At 32.9% G+C, this 27,430-nt stretch overlaps 1 protein-coding gene across 4 annotated transcripts in view; it reads left to right on the forward strand.

Annotated features, from left to right (window-relative positions):
• The window catches only part of LOC111003498 (histone-lysine N-methyltransferase PRDM16), a 114,696-nt gene that overhangs the window by 62,971 nt on the left and 24,295 nt on the right, over positions 1 to 27,430 (forward strand). For 3 of the 4 annotated variants that reach the window (XM_045632876.1, XM_045632877.1, XM_045632878.1), the window contains one exon: positions 19,502 to 19,911. In XM_045632876.1, the coding sequence (XP_045488832.1) occupies positions 19,502 to 19,911 (410 nt within the window). Of the gene's footprint in view, positions 1 to 15,303; positions 15,524 to 19,501; positions 19,912 to 27,430 lie in introns of those variants that run through there. The other variant, XM_022274026.2, reaches the window with a different exon arrangement.

Here is a 27,430-nt window from a genome sequence, read left to right on the forward strand (position 1 = left end):
GAATTCCCAAGAAAATGGAGCAATTTAACAAATGAACTGTGATTTTATCAAGACATCTTTTGTCCTGCGATTCATTGGGGTAAAAAACAATTAACGAGAAAGTAGTTTTGATTCCCGACCTCGGTTCACAATGTTATACGTTTATTATTTCAAGGGCTTCATCAAGTTTAGTTTTGTTCTTCGATCTATATACAAGGTGTTCTACCACAGCTGCCGTTAGTTATATAATGCTATGACAGTTAGCAAGTTATATATTTCTGCCATAGCTGAAGTTACGAAAATATACATATATTTATATATATATACACAAAACACTACTTTTATTCTTCTTAGGAGTTTTGGCGGTTTATAACTTAAAAGAGGCTTTTCTCAAATGACCTCATTTGAAACGCATATGCAATATCGTCTTATAATGAAATAAAAACAAAAATTTAAAAAATCAAAACATTATGCCATATAATTCTAAAGCAAATCCTCAAACCAATGAACACACTGTTTGGGCTGACATAGGTAAAGCATTAATTTAACTTTTTGTTTATTGACTATTTTCTTTAGCAGACACTCGACTTTGAATAGCAATGCATTCAATATATTATAAACTTTAACACACGTTAATACGAGTCAATTTCAACTGTCCAAACTTTTCAAGGTAGGGATTGAGAAGAATAGATATGGGGTCGACTTTGCCGATAAATTCTTTTGATTGCAAGAATCGTAACGGACCCCAACGTATATTTGGACAGCAACCTGAGAGGTTTGAAGTGGGCCCGTGGTTTATAATTACGATAATTTGACGGCAGATGACGAAAACTATATCATTACAAATACAATTGATTTTTGACTGACCGAATATTCCGCTTTCGCCGTTGCATTCAAGAGTCTTAGTATATTTTATAAGGGCTATCAAATTCGCTTTATAGAAAACAATAATAAAAAATATGTACGTATACTAGTGTAGGTACACACGTAAGAAGTGACTTATTTTTCGAAAAATAACCTACTACAACTTTACAGAAATTGCTTTAGTACAGTGAAATTAGATTAAGCTTAACAAAAGGCTTTATAGACAAAAAATAAATAAATAAATCAGTCACTACAACCTCTTCAGATCTTGGCCTCAGATTTCTGAATGTCTTTCATGATTATTTTATAGTCTAATAGGAAAGTAGGTGATCAGCCTCCAGTGCCTGACACACGTCGTCGACTTTTTAGGTCTAAGACATGTCGGTTTCCTCACGATGTTTTCCTTCACCGTTCGAGCAAATGTTAAATGCGCACATAGAAAGAAAGTCCATTGGTACACAGCCGGGGATCGAGCCTACGACCTTAGTTATGAGAGTCAGACGCTGGAGCCACTAGGCCAACACTGCTTATTTATAGTCTTATTATCATAGACATGAATACAAATAATTCTAAGATTATTACAGAATTTAATTAATTGTAATATAATTATTACTATCATTTTTATTGTTATTATATATTCATTATTTTATCGTTATTATATGCTTATGGTAACTGAATAATGAAATATATTGGGTAAGAAGGCGCGTAACCAATAAATGTGACGGTAAATATTTTTTAAACGCCGCGCCGATAAAGAAGCTTCACTTCAATAATAATAATAATAATTAATCCTTTATTGTATCCATATAACAAATCCTTAATTTCCATTTCAATTTTTATTCTTCTAATAACTTTGCTAGTATTTACTTATTGTAAATTTGATTGACGCCTGTGGATGGATCCCTCTAAGGGCCTTCTCCAACCCTTTCCAGTTGTGTTTATAGTCATGTGATATCAAAAGTCTGCCAGTCTTTTCCTGCTATTTCCATCAAATCACCACACCACCTCTTACCAAGTAGAGACAAATAAATCTATCTTTAATTTATTGATATCTTTATATTTATTATCTTTTATATTATATTTGATTATCTTTTATAGATATCTTTGATTTATTTATTTTTTGCAACTCGATCAAACAGGCAAAAAAGTACATATAGATTTTGATTCATATTTTATTATTTTATTTTTATTAACACTTCGGTGCATTACATAAAAGGAAAAAAATATTTAACATAATTTAATGAAAAGCAACTGGCGGCCTTATCGCTTTCGAGCGATTTCGTTTTTCTATCTATGTTCCAAATATAAAAATAATAGTATTTAAATAGTCCAGTCTATAAAGTATAGTCTTATATCGTCTGTGACAATATTTTTTCAAAATGAACGAATAAATCAATTACAAAACAAATATAATCAACCGGGAGTTTGCCTGAAACGGATTTTATTAAAAATGCGATGAGCTCCGATGATATATGGATGCGAGGTATACAGCGTGTTGTTAAAGATATTTGAAATGAATTTATATAATTGTGTATATGTACAACTGTGCATATATAGATTAAATCATCATCAAAATAACTTGAGGTTTACCAAATCTTTTTAGAAATTATTAAATAATAAATGTTGTTGCACTATTACAGAGTAGCCTTAAAATTTTTATCGTACTCTATTACATTCTCCGTCTCGCAAATCGCAATGTGAAGTCAAAGCTAATATACCAAATAAATAATGTATCCTGTAATAGATTTGCTGATTTGAGCTTGAGCTTGAAATCATTTAATGTCTTAAAGTCCTATCAGTTGACGTTTATTCTGATTTATATGTTAATTATTGTACCACACATTCTAAAATACTTACTCTAAGAATTTAAAATACCTAAACAAAACAATTTGATTTTTTAAATAATAATAGACACTACGCACTGCATATCAATTTTTCATATAACAACAGGCAAATGGACGGGAGGCTCACCTGATAACTTTTGCCGCCACTCAATGCCAGAGGGCTCGCGAGTGCCTTGCCGGCTTTTTAATAATTGGTACGCTCGCTTCTTGAAGGACCCTAAGTCGAATTCAGCTAGATAAAGGACGTCGAGGTGATACGAGTGGAAATTCGTCCGATGATGAAACAATATTGAAATGTTATTATGATGATATTCATTGGTAGTGTTAAAAATATTTTTTTAAACTACATCACTTTAGACAGCCTGTAGAAAGTATGGAGAAAATAAGCGATTTTTCACGGATCACGCGTCGCGTCATGAATCGCTATCGAGATTTTGATTTACTGCCGCCGACTGGGTGCAATATCTGTTTGAGTTATAACTTTTTTATTATCGTTATGTGGGCTTAATTAATATTTTACACGAAGTTTGAACATTGGTGTTTGCATAAGTTTTCGTTTAAAATTTAAAAAATCGGTTGTCTGTAAAATCGGTTTCCTGACGATAGTTGAACGTGACAACGTCATAAGAAAATACTGATGGAATAGTTGCATTTTTCAAAAGAAAATTAAAATTTTATTTGTTTGATAGATATTTTGTATGGATGTAGAGAAGGATGTAAATGGAAAACACAATTGAATTGATCAAGTTAAATTTAATTGTACGCATAAATACAATTATGTCGATTTTTTAACGTACGAACGCTGCCAAACGCGGAAGCCGATTGTGCCTCTTTATCGCTCGTTGTGCGCTCTCGCTTGCACTTCAAGCCTTAAATGGAACGCCTCAGAGCGAGGTAACGACGCATGTATTTTCGTGCGTGCAGCCGGCTCAATCGCATTATAATAAGTTGTCAGGTTAATGATCACACTTCATTATGCAGACGAAGATTCCTTTTTTTTTCTTTGGTTATGCAAGGTATTGATGAGATTTCATTACTATTTTTAATCGTACCATATATATACCCTTGACAAAACAAAATCTTTATGGAGTATAAATAAATAAACTTCTGCCGAACAATTTATATTTATTATATATTTTGTGAATTTAAATCTGCTTATCCTATGTCAGCCCTATCAAGTGTCTGCATGGAATTGCAGGCCATTGCATAGGTTATGCATTCTGTTTTAGACAGCCTTTGATGCTCGAACAAGTAAATTCATATACCTAATGTAATCGACACCTAATGTTCAAACAGAAAGGTGCACTTTTTACTATTCATGTATCCAGTATCAGCTTAGTTTATTTATTTATACCGCGAATCATTATTATACCGAATGCAAATGAGTATATATTTAATAGAACACTGTCGGGTAACAGGAATTGCATTAACACTATTTGTTTTTATTGTCATATGAAATGCATGTTCTACAGCAAATTACTAGCTATCTATTTTAAAGTACGTTAAAATTATGGTAAACATAAATAAATTTCAGTTTTTACAAGTTTTTTTTTTCTAACCAGATAGGCACAGCTATGACTGCAATAATGATAATAAAATAGGTTCTGTGTTCTTGTTTTATATGTTATATTCTTTGGTGTATAATTTTTGTATTAGGTTAATGTAAAATTACAATTAAATACAATACGTCTGAATTCGAATCTGAATTAAATGTCTGTAAATATGTATTAATATATGTAATATCTTACAGTAACAACAGAGTTGTTTGACAATTTAATAAAATGTGTCATAAATAAAATACTTTAATATATGTTTTCGATGTTGATGACAACGTAGTGTTAATTGTCTTGAATAATTAAACTTTAAAATGAGATCTATGCAACAATTCGTTATAGTAAAGAGGGAACCAGGATGTTATTAAGCTGCCAGAAGCCAGTCTTTATTTATAAAATAAAAATCATTTGACGAGGGTTTGCCATTAATTTCGGCAACAATGTGATAAATAATAAGAGAGGTGTAATGTGGGGGCGGAATCCCTCTAAAATGTCACTTTGATGGGCTGGTTTTGAAGTTTTGACGGCTCACATCCTAATTTTCTTTTTGACACCCGAGAGAGCAACTTTTCAATAACAGTATTCTTTGATATTCCAAATTTAAATTCGCCAATCGCTAAGTGATTTTTGCGAATTTCTTTTGAATTTAGTTAATCAATTTAATAATTATACAGTATTTCTACTTAGGCTCCTAGATGATTAGTGAATTATATATTTATTTCAGATATACATACATTATCCTTACTGACTGGCATGCGATATTATGTATAATATTAAACACAATATTGCTAATGTAAATTTACTACTGCTAACATATAAATATGTCGTAAAGTATCGTAGCATTCAGTAGGCGAACGTCTTGGATAACGGGGATCTGTGGAACACACTGCTTCTTGCCCTTGGTATCGCAAATAACCTACGCCTTCGCCGTCGCACATATCCCATACGTACAAAGAAACTCAGTTCTTGGAGTACACTTGGTATACTCCAAGAACCGTTAGTCCTGTTTGATTTCCAATGTATCCCACCATCCCTAAGACAAATAATGTTGGGTACAAACTTTGGGTTCTAATGTTAGAAAGATAGAAAAAGAAAAGATTATTTAATGACGCAGCACGACATACTTACAGTAGGTACATATTTGTTTATCTTTTGTTGGTATAATACTTTTTGTTAGAGATAAATATACAATTTTTTTATATATCAAACGAGCAGGTCGCTCACCTGATGTTAAGTAATAAGCCCATGAGCATTGCCAGACGTTTGCTGATGCATGCTGGCGTAAGAATTGGAACCCTCATTTCTTGAAGGACCCTAAGTCACAAATGGAAAAAAATCTAAACAATTTTTGACTCTTTCATAAAATGATGACAAAAATTAAAATTTTAAATTTACACGATATATTTTATGGCAAGCCAAGTAATCCATTTCAGAAAAAAAAATGGACAAAATTACATTAATACAATTATTATTACGGGCCGGCACGCCTCAGTGTTCTAGCTCTCCAATGCGCATCGCAGTCCACCCCGACACTGACACAGCAATTCCTGCTGGGATAGGGCCTTAACCTACATAGTAATAATATATAGAAAAATAAAACAAATTTTAAAAATTTGATATGTGGCAGTGTACCTTTAACGCTGGCATTTTCTCGCGGTATTGCGGTACTTATTCGTAGGAAGGAAGGCACCAGGCTCTGGGGTCGCCGGTACCATCTCCCAGGGCTAAACTACTACTACTAAACTGAAATTAATATTGCTATGTAAAATAAATAAATCAGTGGCGCAACCTCTTTAGATCTTTACCTCAGATTTCTGAATCTGTTTCATGATCATTTTTAAATCTAATAGGCAAGTAGGTGATCAGTCTCCAGTGCCTGACTCACGTCGTCGACTTTTTGGGTCTAAGACATGTCGGTTTCCTCACGATGTTTTCCTTCACCGTTTGAGTAAATGTTAAATGTGCACAATGCACATAGAAAGAAACTCCATTGGTGCACAGCCGGGGATCGAACCTACGACCTCATGTATGAGAGTCGCACGCTGAAGCCACTAGGCCAACACTGCTCTAATTTAAATTAATATTGCTATGTAGGTCGAGAATATTGTAAATATCTATTTTAAACTACACCTACTGGTTATGTTTCTTCCGACCTCCCACGATTGGTTGAGGCAATAAAAATTCACCGAATCAGAGGTCATAATACAAGCTATTGATAAACCATTAAAAGATAACAATACAAATATAAAATTTAATTAGCGTGACTATGCCAAAGGTCGACGACAAGGAAACTAAAACATTAAAATGACGCCATAAAGCGGCTATTATTTTTAATCATCCGTTATCTGTTAACTAACGGTTTTAATTACGGGAAACTGTTAATCATCAGACCGGCTCGGTGACAATTTATCTTTATATGTTTATAATGAAGTGATAATTTTAGTATTATCAGAATTTAAGCTAAAGATATAATAACGGTTGGAGGAGGACAGACGGGGGCTGCCGATAAAATTGTATATATACATTTATTTTTGTATATTGTATGTATGGATAAATAAAGGCTTATAATATTATTATTGAATGTAAGCGTGTTATATGTTATTTGGATCCTTAGATTCCAAATTTAGTATTAAGACTGACTTCTGTATGTCAAATCCAATACACAATCAGAATGATAATATTGGCATAATGAGATTGCAGTGAGCAAAATTTATTGGCAGAGACGCTGTCAAACAATTTATTTTAAATAATTTAAAAAGAGCGCGAATTAAACCAGTGCGAAAGTATTTTGAATTAAGAACAAAAATGCAAAAGAAAAACAAAACCTAATTCATAGAGAAGAAATGCCAGTGATGTTCTAGAAGCCAAATTCGAAATTCAAATCTTTTCAAACATTGTATGAAGGAGCAATGTCTAATCATTTATTATGAACCTTATTATTAAGGAAGTAAGGTCAACTATCTCTTCGGGAGAGAAGTTATAATTGAAGGTCGTAAATTAAGGTGACATCAACAGTCCTCGCTGGGGTATGTTGCCAATATTTTATCAAAACGATAATTATTTGATCGGAAGAAAATCCCCTTTCTCGCGTTATGAAATTTATGATTGATTGAAGTTCAAGGTTTGTTTACGAACCAAATATTAATACGTAACTTGAGTTGGTGAGTCCAGTTTTCAGTATCAATAGAATAACTTATTCGTTAACGAAACGTATTAAGTATTCTTTTTATTACATAACTGTGTAGTTTTCTTTTCTGTTTTTATTCATACCACCGTTTGTCTCTGATATCTGTTCGGCGTATTAAATGACAACTGGCCGTTTCTATTAAAATAAACTTTACTCGCGGGTTCCATATTAAAAAAACCAAGTACTTTTCTTATAGCTCGGTGCATTTTTTTATCGAATCACCGAATGAGACGACGTATGTGTAATGGGTATTATAATTTGAATTTAGAACTTTATAGTCAGAAGTAACCATGTGCGAATGAAAGACGTTATCATTTTGGCGCCTAAATTTCACTCTATAGCTAATAGACTAAAGAGTGACATGACAAAAGAACCGGTTATAACCAGTTCCGATCAATTGCGCGTCACCTCTGAAGCCTCCCGCTGGCCGATTTAATTCGCGCGACAAAACCCTTTCACTCGTTCGGGAATGACAGATCACAGTGGGTTCCGTTCACCCTTCATTCTATCATACAGTTAACCGATTTTGGAATGTTGAAATGTCTGACTTCCTCTATATGTATAGGTTTGTTTCTATGAACTGTAATAGTGGATAATAGATTTAAACCATGTGAATAAGACAGTGTGGAGATCAAGATCAAACAAAGCCTTATTTTCTATGATTTTTATTATAATGAGTATTCGAAATATTCCTTGATAGCTAGTTGCATAAAACATAAATATTTGTCATAAACTATAGAGTATAAGACGTAGACGTTAATAACACGAGAAATTGTTGTATGTAGTGGAATGAAGATTTTTTTATACAATAGGGAGTACGTTGCTGGCCATTTAATAATTCGGACGTTCATTTCCAGAAGGACCCTAAGTCGATTTGGTTCGGGAATACTTCAGTGGGTTCCATATAGTGGTGGTGCGCGGCAAAAACTACTTTAAATAACGATCAGTAATAGTAGACACTTCGAAATTTTTGCATAATTAATATAAATACTGATTATGATAATGATAAAATTTTATTGTACCATAAAGTGGTTATTGCATCCTCTGTCACCTATGACCAGGAAACGATAAAAATATTTATCGTACTTAATACTAAGTAATGTTTACAAAGTTATTCTATGAAGTTCGGAAGCGGGGTTAAGGTCATAATTCGATATCTTATAGATATTTTTCACCGAACATTCTATGGAATTGATATTTAATCTGTACAAAGAATCTCTCTATAAATTGTTTTATTACATGCTTTAAAACTATAAACGAGAATATAAATAAGTTTTATAAATAAAATCTAAGTTTAATTGCATCTGTTGTTATGCTACGAAGTATTTTTTTTATAAATATTAAAGTATTACACTAGTATTTTTTATCTGTGCCCACCTTTCGCGCTAAATCAATATTCATAAAATAACTGCGTATGTCACACTCCATTAAAAAAATATCAACCAATAGATACAAAAATAGAATACAAAGACCATGGATTGTAGAGCCACAGATTGTTCAATATTACGATATTTTTTACTATTCTTGTGTTACCGTAGCACTTCTTAAACTTCATAAGTTTTACCTTTCCACAAAAGACTTACTTTGAAGAGATCGAAAATATTCATGTGTTTTCGTTAATAAAATCCGTGTCAGAAATAAAACCTTTGTTGACGAACCAGTATTTTTTCGGATCCTTTTTAAATTCGGAACAAATATTTAGCCAACATTATGGATCATTTTTGAATATGGAACACATAACCGCTTTTGACGAACCACAGTAATTTACGGATTATTTTTAAATTTCGAACATATTTCTAACCAACGTTATGGTTATTTTTTTGAATTTGGAACATATTTTTAGCCGATACGCAAACCTAGCAAACCTAACAAAGAGCGAACAACAGACCGTTTCATATCATATTTCTATAAAAAAAACACATTGTCATACAAATGTATCTGTTGTTAGCAAATAGTAATTGCTGGGTTTGCGCGCAATTTGCGAAGGGCTCGAAGTCAATAGTAGTTATGCATTGTTATATGGCGATTTTAGGGGTAGTTAAGATGTATCGAAATTTTAGAAACATAACTACTCTCATACTTTACAAGCATTAGTAACTTACTTCGACCAAATTAAGTTACCAATAAGCTTTACGCTGTATATAGTTTCAATCCTGTCTTTAGCGCATATATGGTTCCCAGTTTGTAGGTTTGATTCCTGACGAAAAAACTTGCAAATAAAAAAAGGTTAAACAAAACAGGTCAGGTCCAAGGTAAAGGTCAGGTATAACAATGTAAAAAGGGCAATTGGAATACCAATCTCAATTTTGCAAAGATTGCCGCATCTGTCTGCATCTGTTTATTTTAGACATTTTAAGCTGGAAGGGTTCTTATAAAGCCATTTTCCTGGAGATTCCCGAATAGGTTCTTGATATTTTTTCTATTTTAAAATGTCGTTGGTAGAATGACATTTGTACCTAGGAAATTCCACCGGTATTAAATCGACGTCCAAAACGAACTACTTAGATACTATTGATAATTACTTTGTTAAGGGCCTACATCGTTTTGATAATAATTGTTTATTTATTTAAGCAGACAATAATCAGGTTATTATTGTGTTTGTTCGATATGAATTATTGTTTAAAATATAAAATACATATATAAGATTATTGACAAACGCAACAAAAACATAGTTGTTTTGTTCATTGCCCATGTATAAATACCGCAAATATGATCTGTATATTTCGTGAAGTCATTGTGCAAAAATAGAGGTAGGTACATTAATTTTCAATGTCTCCCCTACAGACCTCAAGACATTAGCGATTTCCTCTAATGACTACTAAAACTGAAGTGAGGATAACGGCCTAAGTGGTTTTATCAAAAGGCTGTGTTACAAGTCACAAGCGAGAGATATTCTGATATTGAGTTAAACACACGAAACAGGATAAAAATAAAAATAAATAAATGAAGCCTTAAACAATACTGCTAAAAACCTCCCTATGACCCAATAAATAATATAAAAATAACATACGATATAAATTTTCACACCGTATATAAGTATATATATTTTATTCTACTGTACGTGTACTGAACTCCTCTTAAAGGACTGGACCGATTTGAATTGTAGAGCCCTGGAATGTTTAGGTTCACAAATCAGCCTGGCAGATGGCGCTGTAGTCGAAACTTTCATACTTTGTTTAATATCCTGATCGCTTGAAATATCATGCAGGACAACGTCTGTGTGCTTCGCTAGTGTATATGTATATTGCAACCGTGTATATGTAAATCTACAATTAAACTTAATTATCTACACAATTCAACACTTACAATCTAGCCTAACTTACTAATAAGTAATTTAAAACTTACTTACTAAAAATAATATTTGTCACAATAAAATGTAGGAGACATTTTACTTACAGTCTATTTACAGACTATTAAGGAGTGGTTACACAAAATAATACTTAAATTTTATATCATCGCTTAAGCTTATGCCTTAAAGTCCTTTAGGGTGTAGTGATTGATGAGCCGCACTTGTTCTGCGATCGCTAGTTCAATTACACAATTATTAAATTAGACATGATACTAATCTCATATTATTTTGCGTCTTTAAAGACTGTATCTAGTACATCTAAGAGGTGGCACAGATTGTATAATTATTCTTTAAACTTAGATAGAATTTACTACTCGATTTTTTCCACTCTCTATGATCTGTAAGAGATCACTTAGTAGAGAGAAGGTTCACATTATACAGTTTGCTTTTGTGTTGCAAAGCAGTGTTGGCGTAGCTTCAGCGCTCTCATACCAGGACGTAGGTTCTATCCCCAACTGTGCACAAATTATCTGTAACACTCGCCCGTATTGTGTTGGAAAACATGGTGAGGAACCGGCATGTCTTGGCCCACAAAGTCGACGGCGTGTGCCAGAAAGCTGATCATCTACTTGCCTATAAGATTCTTTTGTTTTTTTTTCTAAATAAGAGAAAGGAGTTATACATATACATAGCAGCAGCGATTACTTATCTTTACTTCAATAAATAATTTTATGTTTTTATGTTAAACATTCTATTAGATATGGGCTTCGTTCTTTAAATAAACTGTCTCCATTTAAAAGTTCAATTCAAGTCCCTTCCAACAATCGTTTACAAGTATGCCAGATAGATCTTTAACAAAAAGACCTTTTCAAATGACATAGAAAACGAACTTTCCAATGCAAGTTTATAACCTCTATAAATTCAATAGATCGGGGTACGGCTATCGGCTCTCTTCGTTAAATTGAAATGGCTAAGCTATTGTTGGAGCGATTTAAAATCGACATTTTAAACGTACTTTAGGTGACCGATAGGGTATCGAAATGATCAAATTTATATTCGGGCTACGATTCCTTATCTGTGAGTTGTGTATCTTTCGATTTGAATTTGGAATTGTCACGTTTCGACGATGACATATTTTGATGCGAGTATTTCGACAATTGAATTTAGAACACTAATTTAAATTGATTGTGTTTTGTTAAGTGTCACGTCGAACAAAACGATAGATATAATTATTGTGATTTCATAGGTAAGCAAAATATTTCTTACTTCAATGAAATTTTGTATTCTAATTTTTTTATACAGTCACGAGAAACGATCATAGATCGAACGAATCGACAATTAACGCAAACTTAAAGTGTGACGCCATCAGCGTTTTGGCGGGTTATTAAAACGAATATTTAAAATTGTAGTACTTAACAGAATTAGGAATAGATTAAACTCAAATCAAAATAACTTTATTAATTTAGGTAAACAAGAATACTGAGGAACGTCAACGAGTTAAATGACTAGTACGAAGTTGTAGAGCGGGCAAGAAGAACTGGCTAGAAACTCTCCGGCACTCTTATTAATCGCCGAGTTTTGAGTCTAGGTACATCAGGATCATTGAAATAATAGTCAAATGTACGAAAATCTTTATTGAATAATTTACGTTTAACCAGACTTTTGAATTTATTGAGAGATAATTCTCTAATCGACTATAATATACAATTCGATATAGTATAGATATCACAAATCAATAAAACGACAGTCGTTATTTCTACTACAGAATCCGCCCTTTTGAAACGTATACCTACATCATAAGAAACAACAAAAATATAGAACTAAAAACCGAGGGAGGGACCGCAAATAATTTCGAATTCGCATCCCGTCTCAAACTTTGTTGCCATGTACTGCGCCATGCTATGTTCCATTATTTATGATAGTTCTTAGTTCTGTAGGTGAGCTTACAAAGTTCTTAATGTGTACGCTTTTGGATAATTAACGTTTAGTTTAGGAATTTGTTAGAGTATCCATTATGGCTATAGAATTCTGCGTTCATTTATTTTTAATTTAGAAAACAAATAGACTGATCTATGACACGTCCGAATGGAAATCAGAGAGGTTACGCTAAATTCCTCAAACAATCATATCATCGGACGTCCGTCGTTCTACAAGTGAGCGTTATTTAAAATACTATGTGAAACCTACTGAAGTATTTCTAAGCAATTCGACTAGGGTCCTTCCATAAAAGAACGTACCAATTCGTACGCTAGCCTTTTGTAATTAAGAGTGCCCATCAACTCTTTAAAGGCCGGCAACGCACTCGCGAGCCCTCTTGCATGGAGAGTATCAATTCTTAAAGGCTCACAACGCACTCGCGAAGCCTTCTAGTATTGAGACTACCAATTTGTTAAAGGCCAGCAACGCACTCGCGAGGCCTCTTGCATTGAGAGTATCAATTGATTAAACGCTGACAACGCATTTGCCAGGGTGCTGGTATTGAAAGTAGGTACTAATTCTTTAAAGGCCGGAAACGCACTCGCGAGGCCTCTTGCATTAAAAATACCAAGTCTTTAAAGGCTGGCAACGCACTCGCGCCCTCTGGCATGGAGAGTACCAATTCTTATAGACTGACAACACATTCGCGAGCCTTCTGACATTGAGAGTATCCATTCGCCGCATCACTTAACCTAAAATAATTTCCCGTTTGCTCCCTGTTAGGTAGGTACATATAAAACAGATATTATGTATGAATATGTCCAACGTCCGTCTTCAACGTGAATTGCAGGCAAAATTTAAATTAAAAATTCTTTCACGTTTATCACATACTAAATTGAAATCATTAAACTTCACTTTGACACATTTAATAGCCAGTGTAAAATCGATTAATCTGACACAAGAACCAATTATCAACTATCGTGTCTATTTCGAATCGATTTTACTCGTCACGTTAACACTAGGTTTTATCTTGAGCCTAAAACTCTACATACTGCTAACAATGTCAATAATGCTAATAATTATTTGGATTTAAAATTAAAAAATCAGTTCTGAAACCACCTCATTTCTGAGCCTCAGATTTCTGTATCTGTTTCATGATCTGTCAATCTAATAGGCAAAGTGATCAGCCTCATGTGGCTGACACACGCCGTCATCTTTTTGAGTCTAAGGCAACGTTAAGGCCGTTAAAGTCCAAAAGAGTCTATTGGTGTACAGTCAGGATCCGAACCTATCACCTCAGGGATGACAGACGCACACACGCGTAATTTTTGTATTAGAAATTATGTTTTCTATTGAATTAGGTAGTATTAGTTCCTATAAGAATATCGAATACATAAAAATCTGTATTTAATGATGAATGATTATTTTTGAGTCCAAATTGAAACAGTCTGAATCCAGGCCAGGAGAAGTTGTCAGCTGTTTTTAAAATTAAAAACCGAAGCATTTGTTTTTTCTTGGATTCGAATCCACAGCCGTCCTGTAAACAGTGTTTAAAATCATTAAAGTATACTAATATTAATAAAAATTTGTTAATTTTATTTAAAATGCATTACAAACTAAATTCTTAAAAGGCCGGCAACGCACTCGCGAGCCCTGTAGCATCGAGAGTGTCCATGGGCGGCGGTATCACTTAACATCAGGTGAGCCTCCTGCCCGTTTGCCCCCCTGTTCTATAAAAAAAAACATAATTTTTAAAGTCTCTTAAAAAACTTGTATTACAGAAAACTACCTAAAAAAGAAAATATGTACATATTTACGTAGCATATTTATCTTTATAGATATTAAATAACCTATAACCCTGTCTTAAATCTATTTTGCGTATTAACTACTAAATTATACATTCATAATTAAATCAAACCCGAGAGAGAACGTTTCAGGCTGAAAGCGTACAGAATATATACATAATATTATACGCTTAGTTGATGGGCGACGCAGGTGCTACAGACTCCGTTGACAGACAAAGACGCAGATAATAAGGAGCATCCCATTGGTGCATCCGTCGCGTGACCACGCCCACCGCAAGCCTCGACCAATCGTAGTCCGCTACACATCTTGAATATTATCTAGTTATCTGCCGTCTCACTTGCGGCACACACGACGCTTTCAGACTGAAAATGTATGTTACATCACGGTTGTATTTCTAGAATCTATGGTATAACAACTTCAATACGAAGCCAATATGGCTACCGTCTAACGATAGAATTTGACACGATAAGATTGTTTAAATTTTGTTTTCATAATCAGCTATGCATATCCACTGTTGGCTGACCTGCTTTGTTTTTAGTCGCGCACGCAAAGTCTACGCGAAGGGTCGATCAGGTGAACGGAACGGGGCCAAACTATTCTGGTCCGTTGTAGTAGCGTTCTAGGAAGGAAACAAGGGCCTGATTTTAACAAATTGAGATTAATTGTTCTCGTATCAAATTATGTGAACAAAGGAGCATAGACAAGATTTTCAGCTACCCCGTAACTCGTACGAAAGAGAGGGGTGTTGTACAAAGACAGCCGGGGCGCGAGGGGAGGGGCCCGGGTCGGCGAGGGTATGATTCGGGATTCTAGGGATGAGCTCTCGCCTCCTCTCGTTACTCTGGAACCGTTCGTCGCGGCCGTCGCACATATCTCGAATCGCGATAGCGCATCGAATGCGTATGCGTGATATGACTAGACAATTCCAAATTTAAATTTTTTCGTGCAGTGATTTTTCGGATTGACAATTGACATTTATTTTTTTTCGTTTAATTGAAGTTAAATCCTTTATGTGTGCGTGAAAGTCATGAAAATATTTTTTACTGTATTTGTTACAGTGATTGTGTGAATATGAAGATGTCTGGTAAGTTGGTATTGCTAATGAAAGTATCTATATACATACTACATACATACTACATACATACTACATACATTCTTAACTAACACATTTTAAAAATCGATATAGCATATAGAATAAAATTATATGATCTAATTGTAGTCAATATTGGTTGCTGATATTATTGGCTATTAATATATAAAAAAAAGATCTCCACAGATTAATATAATGATGATATAAGATTCACTTATAATTTGTGAATCGTCCATATTAGTTACTTATAAAATAAAATCGCTACCAATAGGTAATATTATCTATAATTTTATAAAAATTTAAACTTAGTTACTTATTGAATATTTATTAACCAAGAACATTTGTGAATTTATTATGAACACAAAGGAGTTGATGTTAATTAAAATTAGATTAATTAAAATGATTAAATGCCAAATTAAATCACGCAGGTATTATTTATTACTGATATTTTGTTCAAACTATACCTAATTAAAACAAAGTTAATTTTTAAATGCACCTATCTTCATTAATATTGACATATTCTTTAGAAAAATTAGTGTTACGGTACTACAAACATAACCCTAGAGGTTTCTAATCATAATAGTCTATGGTACTATTATTAACGCCTAAACTTAACATAAACGCTGTTATAAAAAATAAACCTCTTCGATATAATCTTGTCAAACATTATCTAATTCTCTCAAGTGTGTGCGAAAAGACCCGACCACAATTTGATTATTTGTCTGTGGTAAAATGGCGGGTGTCAACTTTTGGCGGGCGCCGCCGGGCCAAAGATTATTTGTGTTTCTTATTTGTCACAGCTTATGTTAAGGGTTTTATTTACATCATCTTGTGAATGCTATCTGTGAAGTGATTTATTTAAAATGTTTTTTATTACTATTAAATTCTGATTATAGATAAATACAGTGGAAATAAACTTTACCATGTTGAGCGTTTGATAATAATAGAAACGATTATAAAATAAAGGTATGTTTTGTCTAATCGTTACAATAGAATAAAAAGGCATAGATAGTATTAATTTAAATAAGTAATGTATTGAACTAATAAAATCTGTATAATATGGTGATTGCGTCACGCTGCAAATGTTTCTTTTACAACCCCTTTTTATGACTATATACATCGTCTTAATAACGAAACATGTTTCAATAAATAGTATGAACACTATTTATACTAAAAATGTTGAAAATAATCAAAAAAACTTAAATATTAAAATATATTTATTTATTATTGTTCGATTATAATTCTTCTTCAGAGAAATTAAAAAAAGAATATTCTAAAACGATTACAATCTAGGAGTAGGGCAGTGAGAAAGTTTTAAAATAGGAACAGCCATTAAAATAGATTATCTATACTTACTTTATAATCTGTGTTACGTTCTGTAAACTCTATGCCAAATTTCCACAGCGTAGAAAATTAGAAAGCTAAACTTTCCGCGAAGCTAGCTATTGTTATTTTGAATACCTATTTTGCGGATCTGTATGTCTGATGAGTCTCGCGTTGTGCGGTTCTTATTCACAAATAACACTAATATATACCTTATGTTAGTGGTATAAAGCCGCACGACGTACGAGAGATATTATTGTAAATATGTTTAGAGAGTTTTATGATTGCGCCGGGCCATGAACCCGGGGACTAAAGCGCGCATTGTCAGTGCCGTGACTAATACGTGAAATCGTCGTGCTAGGGTCTTCGGACAACGACATCTGTGTGATATTTGCTGATTTTAATTAAATTTTGCTTCGTAATTTTGAACAAGTGTAATATAATGTCGGTTAAAGATGTTGAATCTCTTATCTTCTTTTATAAAAATAAAGAATTTAATTAATCTGTCATAATGGATTGTAATGTGTTTGAAGTATTCAAAATGAATACTATAAACACATATGAGATAAAATATAAAACTTGGAATATTTTTTATGTTATAAAACTAAAAAGAAATAACCTAGACAAATCATGCTGATAAAATTATTTTTTAATAACAGAATGCATCTTTGGAACAACTCTACAGCATTCTATATCCAGCTCATGTTCTTATTTAAAATCTGGCGCGAATTTCTGCGGAAACCAGAAATTTAACGACAACTCCTCTGCATTGTCCCCGCACGAAGCCAACATTCAAAACATCAATGCTCGTCGCGATGACTAATTTGAATTTGAAATTCGAACACATTTTACGACGTAGTCCTCTGTCTTGCTGGCCACAAACAATATTTTTTATTCATAGTCTGTGGTATAAAATTAATAGTCTTTTGTTTTATGTTTCTTTAATTTCTACTCTGTATATCATTATAATATATGTTTGTCATTCTAAAGAAAAATGTTTCAATTAAATGGCTCGCTTGTATATTAGGTATGTTCATTAAAACTAATTAACAAAAAGTAAATTTTATCCTATTCCCACAAACTCAATATCTTTAAATCTAACTTCAATTTATAATATTATATATTATGTATTTAATGACCTTCATTTATGCTTTTTAATTTGCATATTCCAAATTCAAAATTTCCGAAAGAATTCCAACAGACTATACTAATATTGTGGCGACAGGTGAAATGAGCATAGCAACAGACTATAAAGGGTTTTTTAGCGTACATCCTGATTATTGTACTGTACTTTATAATGCAAAGTAGTCTAGTGATCTATGTAACGTCTAATTTTATAGAGGTTTTTTTGTCGCCACGTGCTACTATGGACAAGATAGGGGTTGTTTTAACATCTATATTAGTTGTAATGGGGTCGTTATGATTTATGAAGTGTCTTTTACAGTGGGGTAGTTTATTGATGACACGCGCAATGTAATTCTGTTTCCTTTACTAAACACACATATGATGTTTGTCTTTCAATTTTTTGTTGCGTAATGGCCGTAATGGGCATAAATGAAATTGATGGGTGCCATTTGTCATATACATTATTCGGTTCTGTCATGTTTAAAGAAATTTATTAGGAATCCCTCTATCGAATAGATTTAATATGGAACTATCACAGATTAATAGTTCTATATTAATAAAACTTAAACCATAGATAAGACCATTATTTACATTGTGGTACAATTAAACGTGTTCTAAAATTAATAAATCCGCGAATATTCATAACATTCTGAATTTCTTTCATTCATTAAGGATAAAAGAAACAAAGAAATATCTTTATGTAGTTCATTTGCATTTCGGAGGGATGCTCCGAGACACAAGAGACAAGCGGAAATGCTTTGTTGTCAGCGGAAATCAGGCATAATGCCACCATCTTGCATTCCATAATTTTTTTATGTCTGTAATAAGAACGCGTCAGGATGCTTGCGATTAAGATAAAGGTATTGGCGAATCTCTTTATATAAAATCTTCGATATCCATAATATTTCTATTTATTAATGCACGCGCGCTTAAAAACATAATCAATATTTATATAATTCACTAAAAATTTAAAAGAGGGCCGTGACACTATGAGAACAAAACTATATGTAAAAAAATAAAGGCCAGCAACGCACTCGCGAGCGCTCTGGCATTAAGAGTGTCTATGGACAGTATCACTTAACATCAGGTGAGCCTCCTGCTCGTTTCTACATTTTTAAATAAATAATGAAAATCACAAATGTTGGTCAGATAACAAGCAGAACTATAGCTAATAATGTTCTGCTATAATGAAATATGGTTTTGACCCAGTGGCTTCAGCGTGCGACTTTCCCTGAGGCCGTAGGTTCGGTTCCCGGCTGTGCACCAATGAACTTTCCGTATCATTTAACACTCACTCGCTAAAAACATTGTGAGGAAGCCGCCATGCCATGACCTAAATGTAGCCGATTAGCAGTAGCGCCCCTAGATATTTTTATAAGGAAAATCATCTAGCATAGACTAGAAATTCCCGATCTAACATTAATGTATGTCAAATTGTCTGTGTGCCAAATGTATAAAAAATACTATTGAACAAATTCGAAGTTTGTATAGAAATAATTGAACTAATTTTATTTTCCTTTACAGCAGCAGACAGCCAGGAATCTGGCAGCCCACCACCAAGTCCGACTGAATCCACAGCATCAGAAACTGCGCCCACCCTAGTTCACATAAAGCAAGAAAACATGGTACCAGGCATTGACAGCAGGGAGTATTATGGAGCTGACTTTGGTCTGCCCGAGACTTACCTTCCACAGAACTATAGTGACTACGGGCGTTTGTACAGCGACATGCAAAACCCAGGGTTTCTAGACCACGATTTGAAGATACCGAACGGAAAGGATGAAAAGGACGAAGATACAGACAATGTACCGCCAGAGTTGATATATAAAACTGGCGGTATTTACGCACGTTTCAATGTAACGAGTGGTACGAAATACGGCCCGTTCAATGGGAAATGGGAAACGCAGCCTTTAGATAGAAGATACGCGTGGGAGGTGAGTTACTTTTTAATATATAAAATGTAGTCTGTACAGATAATGTCGCACAAAATGATCGCATTGCCTTAATATGACACTGAAATGGCAATTGTCAAACACGCAATGTACTTCATATATATGTCAATATATAGTAAAATCCTAAAACTATAAGCTTTGATTAAAAAAATATTATAATCAAATATGTAGGTACTTTAAGCTGTCATTATGTCGAATCAGGTCAATCTCCATAGATAAAGAACCACCATTATACTATATATTTACATAAATAAGTTTAAATTACATAAAGTTTATTTTATAAAGTTACATGAACAAAAGTTAATTTTATAAAGTTTCATAAACAACATTTTTTTTCAATAAAATTCCATAAACAAGTTTTTTTAAGTTATTTTACATTCCTCGTAATTTTGGGATATGGGGGTCGACCATTCACTACGCATAGAGCCAGCTCACTGCGCATGAGCAATACAATTTAAAAACCCTGCAAATGGAGATTCCCGGGGCAGCTTTCACATTAAAACTGTACCTCTTGTACATTACAACTTAAGCAATCATAGAATTTACATCAACACCAGCTACAAAACTATTGAAAGGTCAGCAACACACCGCTGACCCTAAAAAACAAGGCACGTAACTATTTGATTTAGTTTTTTAAAGGTGACAGTTGATCCTTGTTAACAGACCACTCAGTGAAGTGTCGAAATGAGTGTTATTAAGTAAAAAATAATATATGAGTTTTGAAACATGTCGGAGAGACGCAATAAAGTGCGGACTTTATTGGTCTCAATTCAAGTGAGCTACTTAACTGTTTTTTTGACACTTCATCGTTTTGCCTAATTGGTTTTGTTTGTGACGGGGAGGATTGTAAGATTATTATTAGTTGTAATTTGACGATTTCATGTTTTCTCATACTAAACGCATTAAGCCAAAAGTTTTCTGAGGTCTTCGCTTCAGAATCAGTAGGTACTTTTATAAGTAATTAATAGGTTGACAATAAACAATAGAAATGTGTAGATCGCTTTTAAAAACTCTTAAATACATGCACAAACTCATACATATTCAGACATACTCAATGTCTTATAAGAATTGTGTTTTATTATTTGTAACACCAATCCTACTTTTTCTCAAAAAATTGTTTTAATCATGTGCCATATACTACACTGTCTAATTTTCTAGTACGTAGGAAGTAGGAACGAGCAATAAATGTTTTATCGTTAATAATATTTTAAAATATTATTAATTGTAAACGAAACTTATTTCAAACAGTATTCAAACAGACAGCACTTATAAATACATTGCCAAATAAAAGCGATCTTACGCGACTAGCCTTTTCGCCATAGACATCACAAAACCATAGTCTAATAAACCATAGAGCAAAGACCGAAACTAAATTCGCGCTTCGACTCATCACAATGGCGTGGTTTGACTGCAATGCGACACCAACAATTATGAGATGTCTCGAATATCATTGAAAAAGTATCTTTTGAATTGTAAATTATCGTGTAGAACAATATGTTTGTAAGATTGTTTTATTATGTAATTTAATATGAATATTTTAGTGAGATTTCGTATAGGTATTTACATTAGTTTTTATGTATTGTTGTAAAATATTTATCCTAGTAGTTCTAGTATCCAATCCTACTTAAAACTAAATATATTATAAAGTTATTAATGTATTTTAAAAATGAACGGATGACATATTTGAACATTTTCTAATATAACCCATAAAATTTTAATACCAATTGAAATGGTTTCTATAAAAACAGCTCAGATTATCCACAAGACAGCTTTAAGCTTATCAATATATCTTTGAATTCGCGAATGTAATTCAATACTTTTGCTACATTGGCGTAATCCTGGAATCGCGACAGACAATTGATTTCCGTTTCCTCCCAGAAGATAACGCCACGCCTCGGGGTTCTTGTTAAAGTGAATTCACTAACGATAGTTGTCATTGCATTAAAGATAATAATAAAATAGTTTATGTAAATAATTAGGTAATTGAATCGGTTTTAATATATTTGTGAGTCATAATTTAAAGTTGCGCCTTACCTACTATATGTATATATTTACATCAATATTAAAAAAAACGAAGTAAAGGCACAGGCGTTTTTTTCATTATGAAAAGATTTTCGAGAGTTCTCCTATATTTCTCTAAGAAGCAATCATCCAACAAAATAATCATCAAAATCTGTTTAACGACGAAGTTATCTGCGAACACACAGATTTGTAATAATGCTCGAGTTGAAAACAAATTCAGTCTCTTGTTAGTTTTTTTAAATATTACGTATATTATAAAACAGTCTAATTGCAGTCTTGTAACTAAGGTACTTCATCTCTTTTTGACAAACAGTGATTACGCTGTGATGAAAAGAGACAGACAGACAGATAGTAACTTGATATCGACTAAAATAAACTACTGTACTTATACTACGTGAATATTTATAAATATCAATAGTTTCATTCTTTATTTGAACGTGTTATACCAGTAAATACGCCAATCTATGGCTGCGGTCGCTGACCAAGCCATTTCCGCTCTATTAGAACCTCTTTGGTGGCTTTAGCTTTGTGATGTCTGTGGTTATTACAAAGGGGAGTTGTCAATTACAAAAACTACTTGTAAGTGTCACGTTCGCCTAAACTCAGTTCTGCGTTTGTTTTAATTATCTTTATCACTTAATTGTTTTTATGTAAGAAATATTTACTAAATAATGTTTAATAATAATAATTTGCAGTTACAGAAGAAATTCAATGTAAAAGATATTCAATATTTAAAATCCTTATATTTCGGGAAATTAACAAAGACGTTTTAAAAGGATTGGATTTAACCCTCAAAGGGGTACAGTTGAAGCCACAATTTCACAGATATCTCAATAAAGATCGTAAAAAAATTCTTTAAATGTCAAAGTGCAATAAAAGGTTGCGTACAAATAACGTTAATTTTGGTCGAGGCGTGACCCCCGTCAACATTGATTTTACACTTTTTCTAAAAAAAACCCAACGGTAGAAATGACAATGCGGGATGTCATCGAATTCGTACTTAAAAATTCAAACTTGATTGGCAACTTTTTACGTCAATTGTCAATTCGAAATCACCAAAAAGTTCTCACGTTTTAATTTTAATCGCGTAACAGATTCGTATCTTATAGATATGAATAATTTAGATATGAATTAAAATAACAAGTTTATTGGCAAGTGTCAATCAAAATTAGAATTTTTGATTCGATTGTTCATTTAGGGAGATAGAGTTCGATTGGCAAATGTTTTTTGTTAATTGCAATATTTTGAATAAATTTGTTCACAAAGGATATTGGTTATGAATTTTTTATTTGTTTACTTAGGCGAGAGTCGTGTTGGAGCATGGAAAATTATTTTTTAATATCAATACAGTTCGCTCTGTTAAATTAATTTGTTTTTTAATTATTAATTCATATCCCAATGCATTTTATGGTAATAGGATTATGTTTATTTAAAATTACATGTAATACATTTTTTAATACTGTTCGGGGTCCTTAGTAGATAATTTCTAAGTATAAAATAATTAACAAATAGTAGGTAAAGAAATTTCAGTAGAAGTTCTAACTGTCTAATAATATTCTACAGAACTGAATTTTAAATAAAGCAGTAATTTATTAACGAAACGAGTTCTAATGTTAATCAATCACAATTTTAAATTTCGAATGCGCTAATCTCGGCCGCATGGAATCCGTTGCATTAATGTCAAAATATCTGTCAAATTTGTGTGACATCTTTTCATAACTAGCCACCCCTTCAGCAAAGGATTAAGGACCCATTACATCTTCATTACGGTAGGCGGCTGACACTATTGTACTTGCAATAATAATAAAAAGCAAAAATATTAATACGATCCGCGTATCTCCATTTACAATAGTGCAGATGGTCTGACACAGGCGGATTTAAATGCAAAAGTATCATTTTTGGAATTCATTTCAAACAGTATTCGATATTCAAAAAGTAAACACAAACAGTTTCCCTCCGTTTCAACATTGTTTTTAAATTTTATCTGTGGTAAGAAAAAGTTTTGCTCTATTTTAAAAAAATATTACAAATTAAATTCTATAATCCATTTTTGTAAACTATGGTCATAAATTAATATTCATGTGCTACATTGTCTAATTCGGTATTTTCCAGCTATTGTAAGCTATCTAGGTTTAAAAATATTTGCGTAAAATGTATTTGTCATTGTCTTAATATTCATTATTTTTAACCTTCTTAAAAGGTCGGGCAGTAACTTCTAACAATTTAAAATTCATTAATAGTTGCCACTTTGTGCCAATTACTGCCTGAATATAAAATATACATGTGCCTAAGGTTTAGAGTAATTTCAATACATTTTAATAGTCATACAACCAAGTATTAAGAACTCTTGCAAAATTAAGTATAATACTATTTTTTAATATTTTTAAAATCAATTACATTATAAATGTATGGCCAATTTCGGGTGCAATTAAATTGTACCCACTTCCACCCCATCGAGTTATCTAAACATTATTATTAACAAGAAGACACTTATCTGTTAATCTTTCACCGTTGTACAATGCCAGCTAATCTCCAGGCGTGATAGAAATTTATCTTGGTAAGGGATTTCACCCCAACTTGGGAAATGTTTCATACTTGGGGTTCGATTTGATTAAAAATTACCGATTTTTGTTGCTCTGTGGATTTCAAACGTCAATTCCATTCGAAATTCGAATTTTAATTGTAACCTATTTTGAGAAGTATTTGGCTTTGAGGTTTAATTCATTACGCGTATTATTGTATATAAAATAAAATCAGTCTTAATTTATTATTTTTATTTAGTTTAATAGGAAAATAATTTAAGGATAATACTAAGGATAATTCCACAGATAGCCCAACTCATTAATAATAAATTAAATTAATTATTTAGTCTCATTATTTCCCTAAAGATTATATTATTTACCCGTTTGATGTTCAATACATATGTATTTATTTAACTTGCGAAATTGCTAGTATAGTTTCAAGATTAATTTATAAGCAGAGCGCTTCCTATCTATTACTGGTTTTCAGATTGGATTCGGAAAAAATCTTAAAGTATTTACTTAGTATTTAAAAATAATGTTTAAAAAACTTTATTTTTCATTTAGAAAAAATTACCTGAGAAACATGTCGCCATCAGTCGACTTAATTTAAATTTACTAGGCTCAATCTGATATGTCCTTAATAATAAGTTCTGATTTATAATTAATTATTTTAAATATATAAATTTAAAATAATAATATTAATACGCTTTTCAAATAATTGCACACCCTCATACTTTATAGACTTCTTCAAATAATTAGTACGCGGCTTCGGCAAGATAAGCGAGTATTTTACTTAGTATGTACCTAAAAAAATAGGTATTAAAACATTTATAGTATGGACGCGCTGCAAAAGGACACAATATTTATTCATAGAGAGTAATAATTATCGTTTTAAATGTGAAATGGCTGTATACAAGTGTGGTGCAATAAAATCGCATTGCGAAGGCACACAATACACACGGCCCTGTCTCTGCGGCTTCTTATTTTCAGAAATATTTTTCGTTCGCAAAACAGTGCACTGGAGCAATATTTCATCTGAGCTGGCCAGAACAATAATAGCGTTTCGAGTTGAAGCCACGGCACGTTCGAACCACAATGTAACCAGCCGCCCACTGTTTCCTGACCTCTCTGCCCACGTTTCTCCCTTGAAATTCAATCCGAGCCAAACACGGCTTAGAGATTTGCGGGTTCATTTTATTCTGGCCACTAGAATACCATCGCCAGCATCCGTGTAGACAAAATAACGTATTATTTCGAAAGCAATGCGATATATGCACCAATTATTGGGTAAGGTTAAGACATGTTTACAATTGGCACTGTGTTGATGCGTGGGATGCCAAGAGCTTTACTTTGACGCAATATAAGCAATTGGATGTCAAAATATTTGATTTGTTTTCGTTTTACTTGGGTTTGTGGAATCAATACAATAATTCTTAAAAGGACGGCAACGCACTCATTTGGCATTGAGAGTGTCCGTTATCGGTGGTATCACTTAACATCTGGTGAGCCCGTTTGCCCCCTGTTCTGACACTTATCTTTCATTTATTAACACAAATCATTATACGTTAATGATTTGTGTTTATTTGTATCTTTATTTAAGGACGTCCTATTGAGCTTTGAGTTGTGTCAAAAAGCGGTACTGTGTGTACTGTTAAACCCATAAAATACATCCTCATTCACCCCATTCGTTACGCGAAACGGGAGCATTGATATCCAAAAAAAAGTTAACCGAATAATTCGGGATCTCAAAAATTGTCACGGCGAATGTCTTTGAAATGTTTTTTGCTTGTAATCTTCTGGTTAATCCGTTTTAACACGTCCAGATGTGCTCAGATGAAGAAATTAAACACTCCTTTGTGTTGTCTTTTAATGTTGCGAAGAAAGTTATTCTAGAGATTTTATTTGATGATTTAATTTCTATCTAACTGTTCGACATAGATATTTGTTTTCATAATATTTTATGAGGGTCATGAGGGTGATTGCAAATATTTTTACTCGGCTGATCCGCACATTTTTGTTTAGTCATTGTTAAGATAACGGTGGATGCATCGTTATAAATACTGTTTGTTAGTTTCTTGTCAACAGTTAGGTTATTTAGACTTTTATAGTCGGTGTTTTGTGCGTGTTCCTGAAATTGTAAGGCAAGGTACAGCATCAGTCTAACCTCTCTGCTGTTCCCAAACTAACAATTTCTCCATATCCTTACGGCTGACCTTATTGTGTGCCTTTCTTCCTAGTAAGGAGCAGTTACCATGAAGTATGTACTCAGGACTTTTTCTAGTAGGTATATGATTATGTATCGACGGCCACCAAACCCTTCTTTGTGGTACACTAACAGATACTATATCTTATAATATTACTATTGAAATGTTAGTCATCGTCATACCCTTCGGAATACAAATAATTACTAAAACTTTTGGAATAATATTTTTCTATTTCGATATCGGGGCTTAAATTGATCCAAACAATAAATATGTACCAATAACAATCATTTTGGTAGGCTTCCAATAAAGTAGGCGCAAAAATAGCATGTACAACAATAATAATAATTGTTGTTCGTATCATATCTGTGTTACATCCTTGATAGAAGAGTATGCTTAATACTCATAGTAGTTGTAAATATATTATCGACATTCGTCTTTGTTATTTTCACAAACAAATAACACAAAAATATCCACAATAGCGGTGGCGATCACTGAACAAACGATGGACGTTCATTGTGCCAAACCCTAGGGTGCCATTAATACCAGATCAATGGAACATCACATTTTGACACCCACGGCTGATAAACAACACACCAATCCCCTAATAATAAGGCTCAAAATCACATAGCATTTAACAGCAAATTCGTGTTTTTTTTGCGCAATGATATCGCCACTTCGTGGATATTTGGTCGCGTAAGGAATTAGATCGTTTTGTCTCCGTTTAATGGTCGAAACGTGACCGAAGAAATGTAT

Source organism: Pieris rapae, chromosome 21, assembly GCF_905147795.1.
Source record: "Pieris rapae chromosome 21, ilPieRapa1.1, whole genome shotgun sequence".
Lineage (NCBI taxonomy): Eukaryota > Metazoa > Arthropoda > Insecta > Lepidoptera > Pieridae > Pieris > Pieris rapae.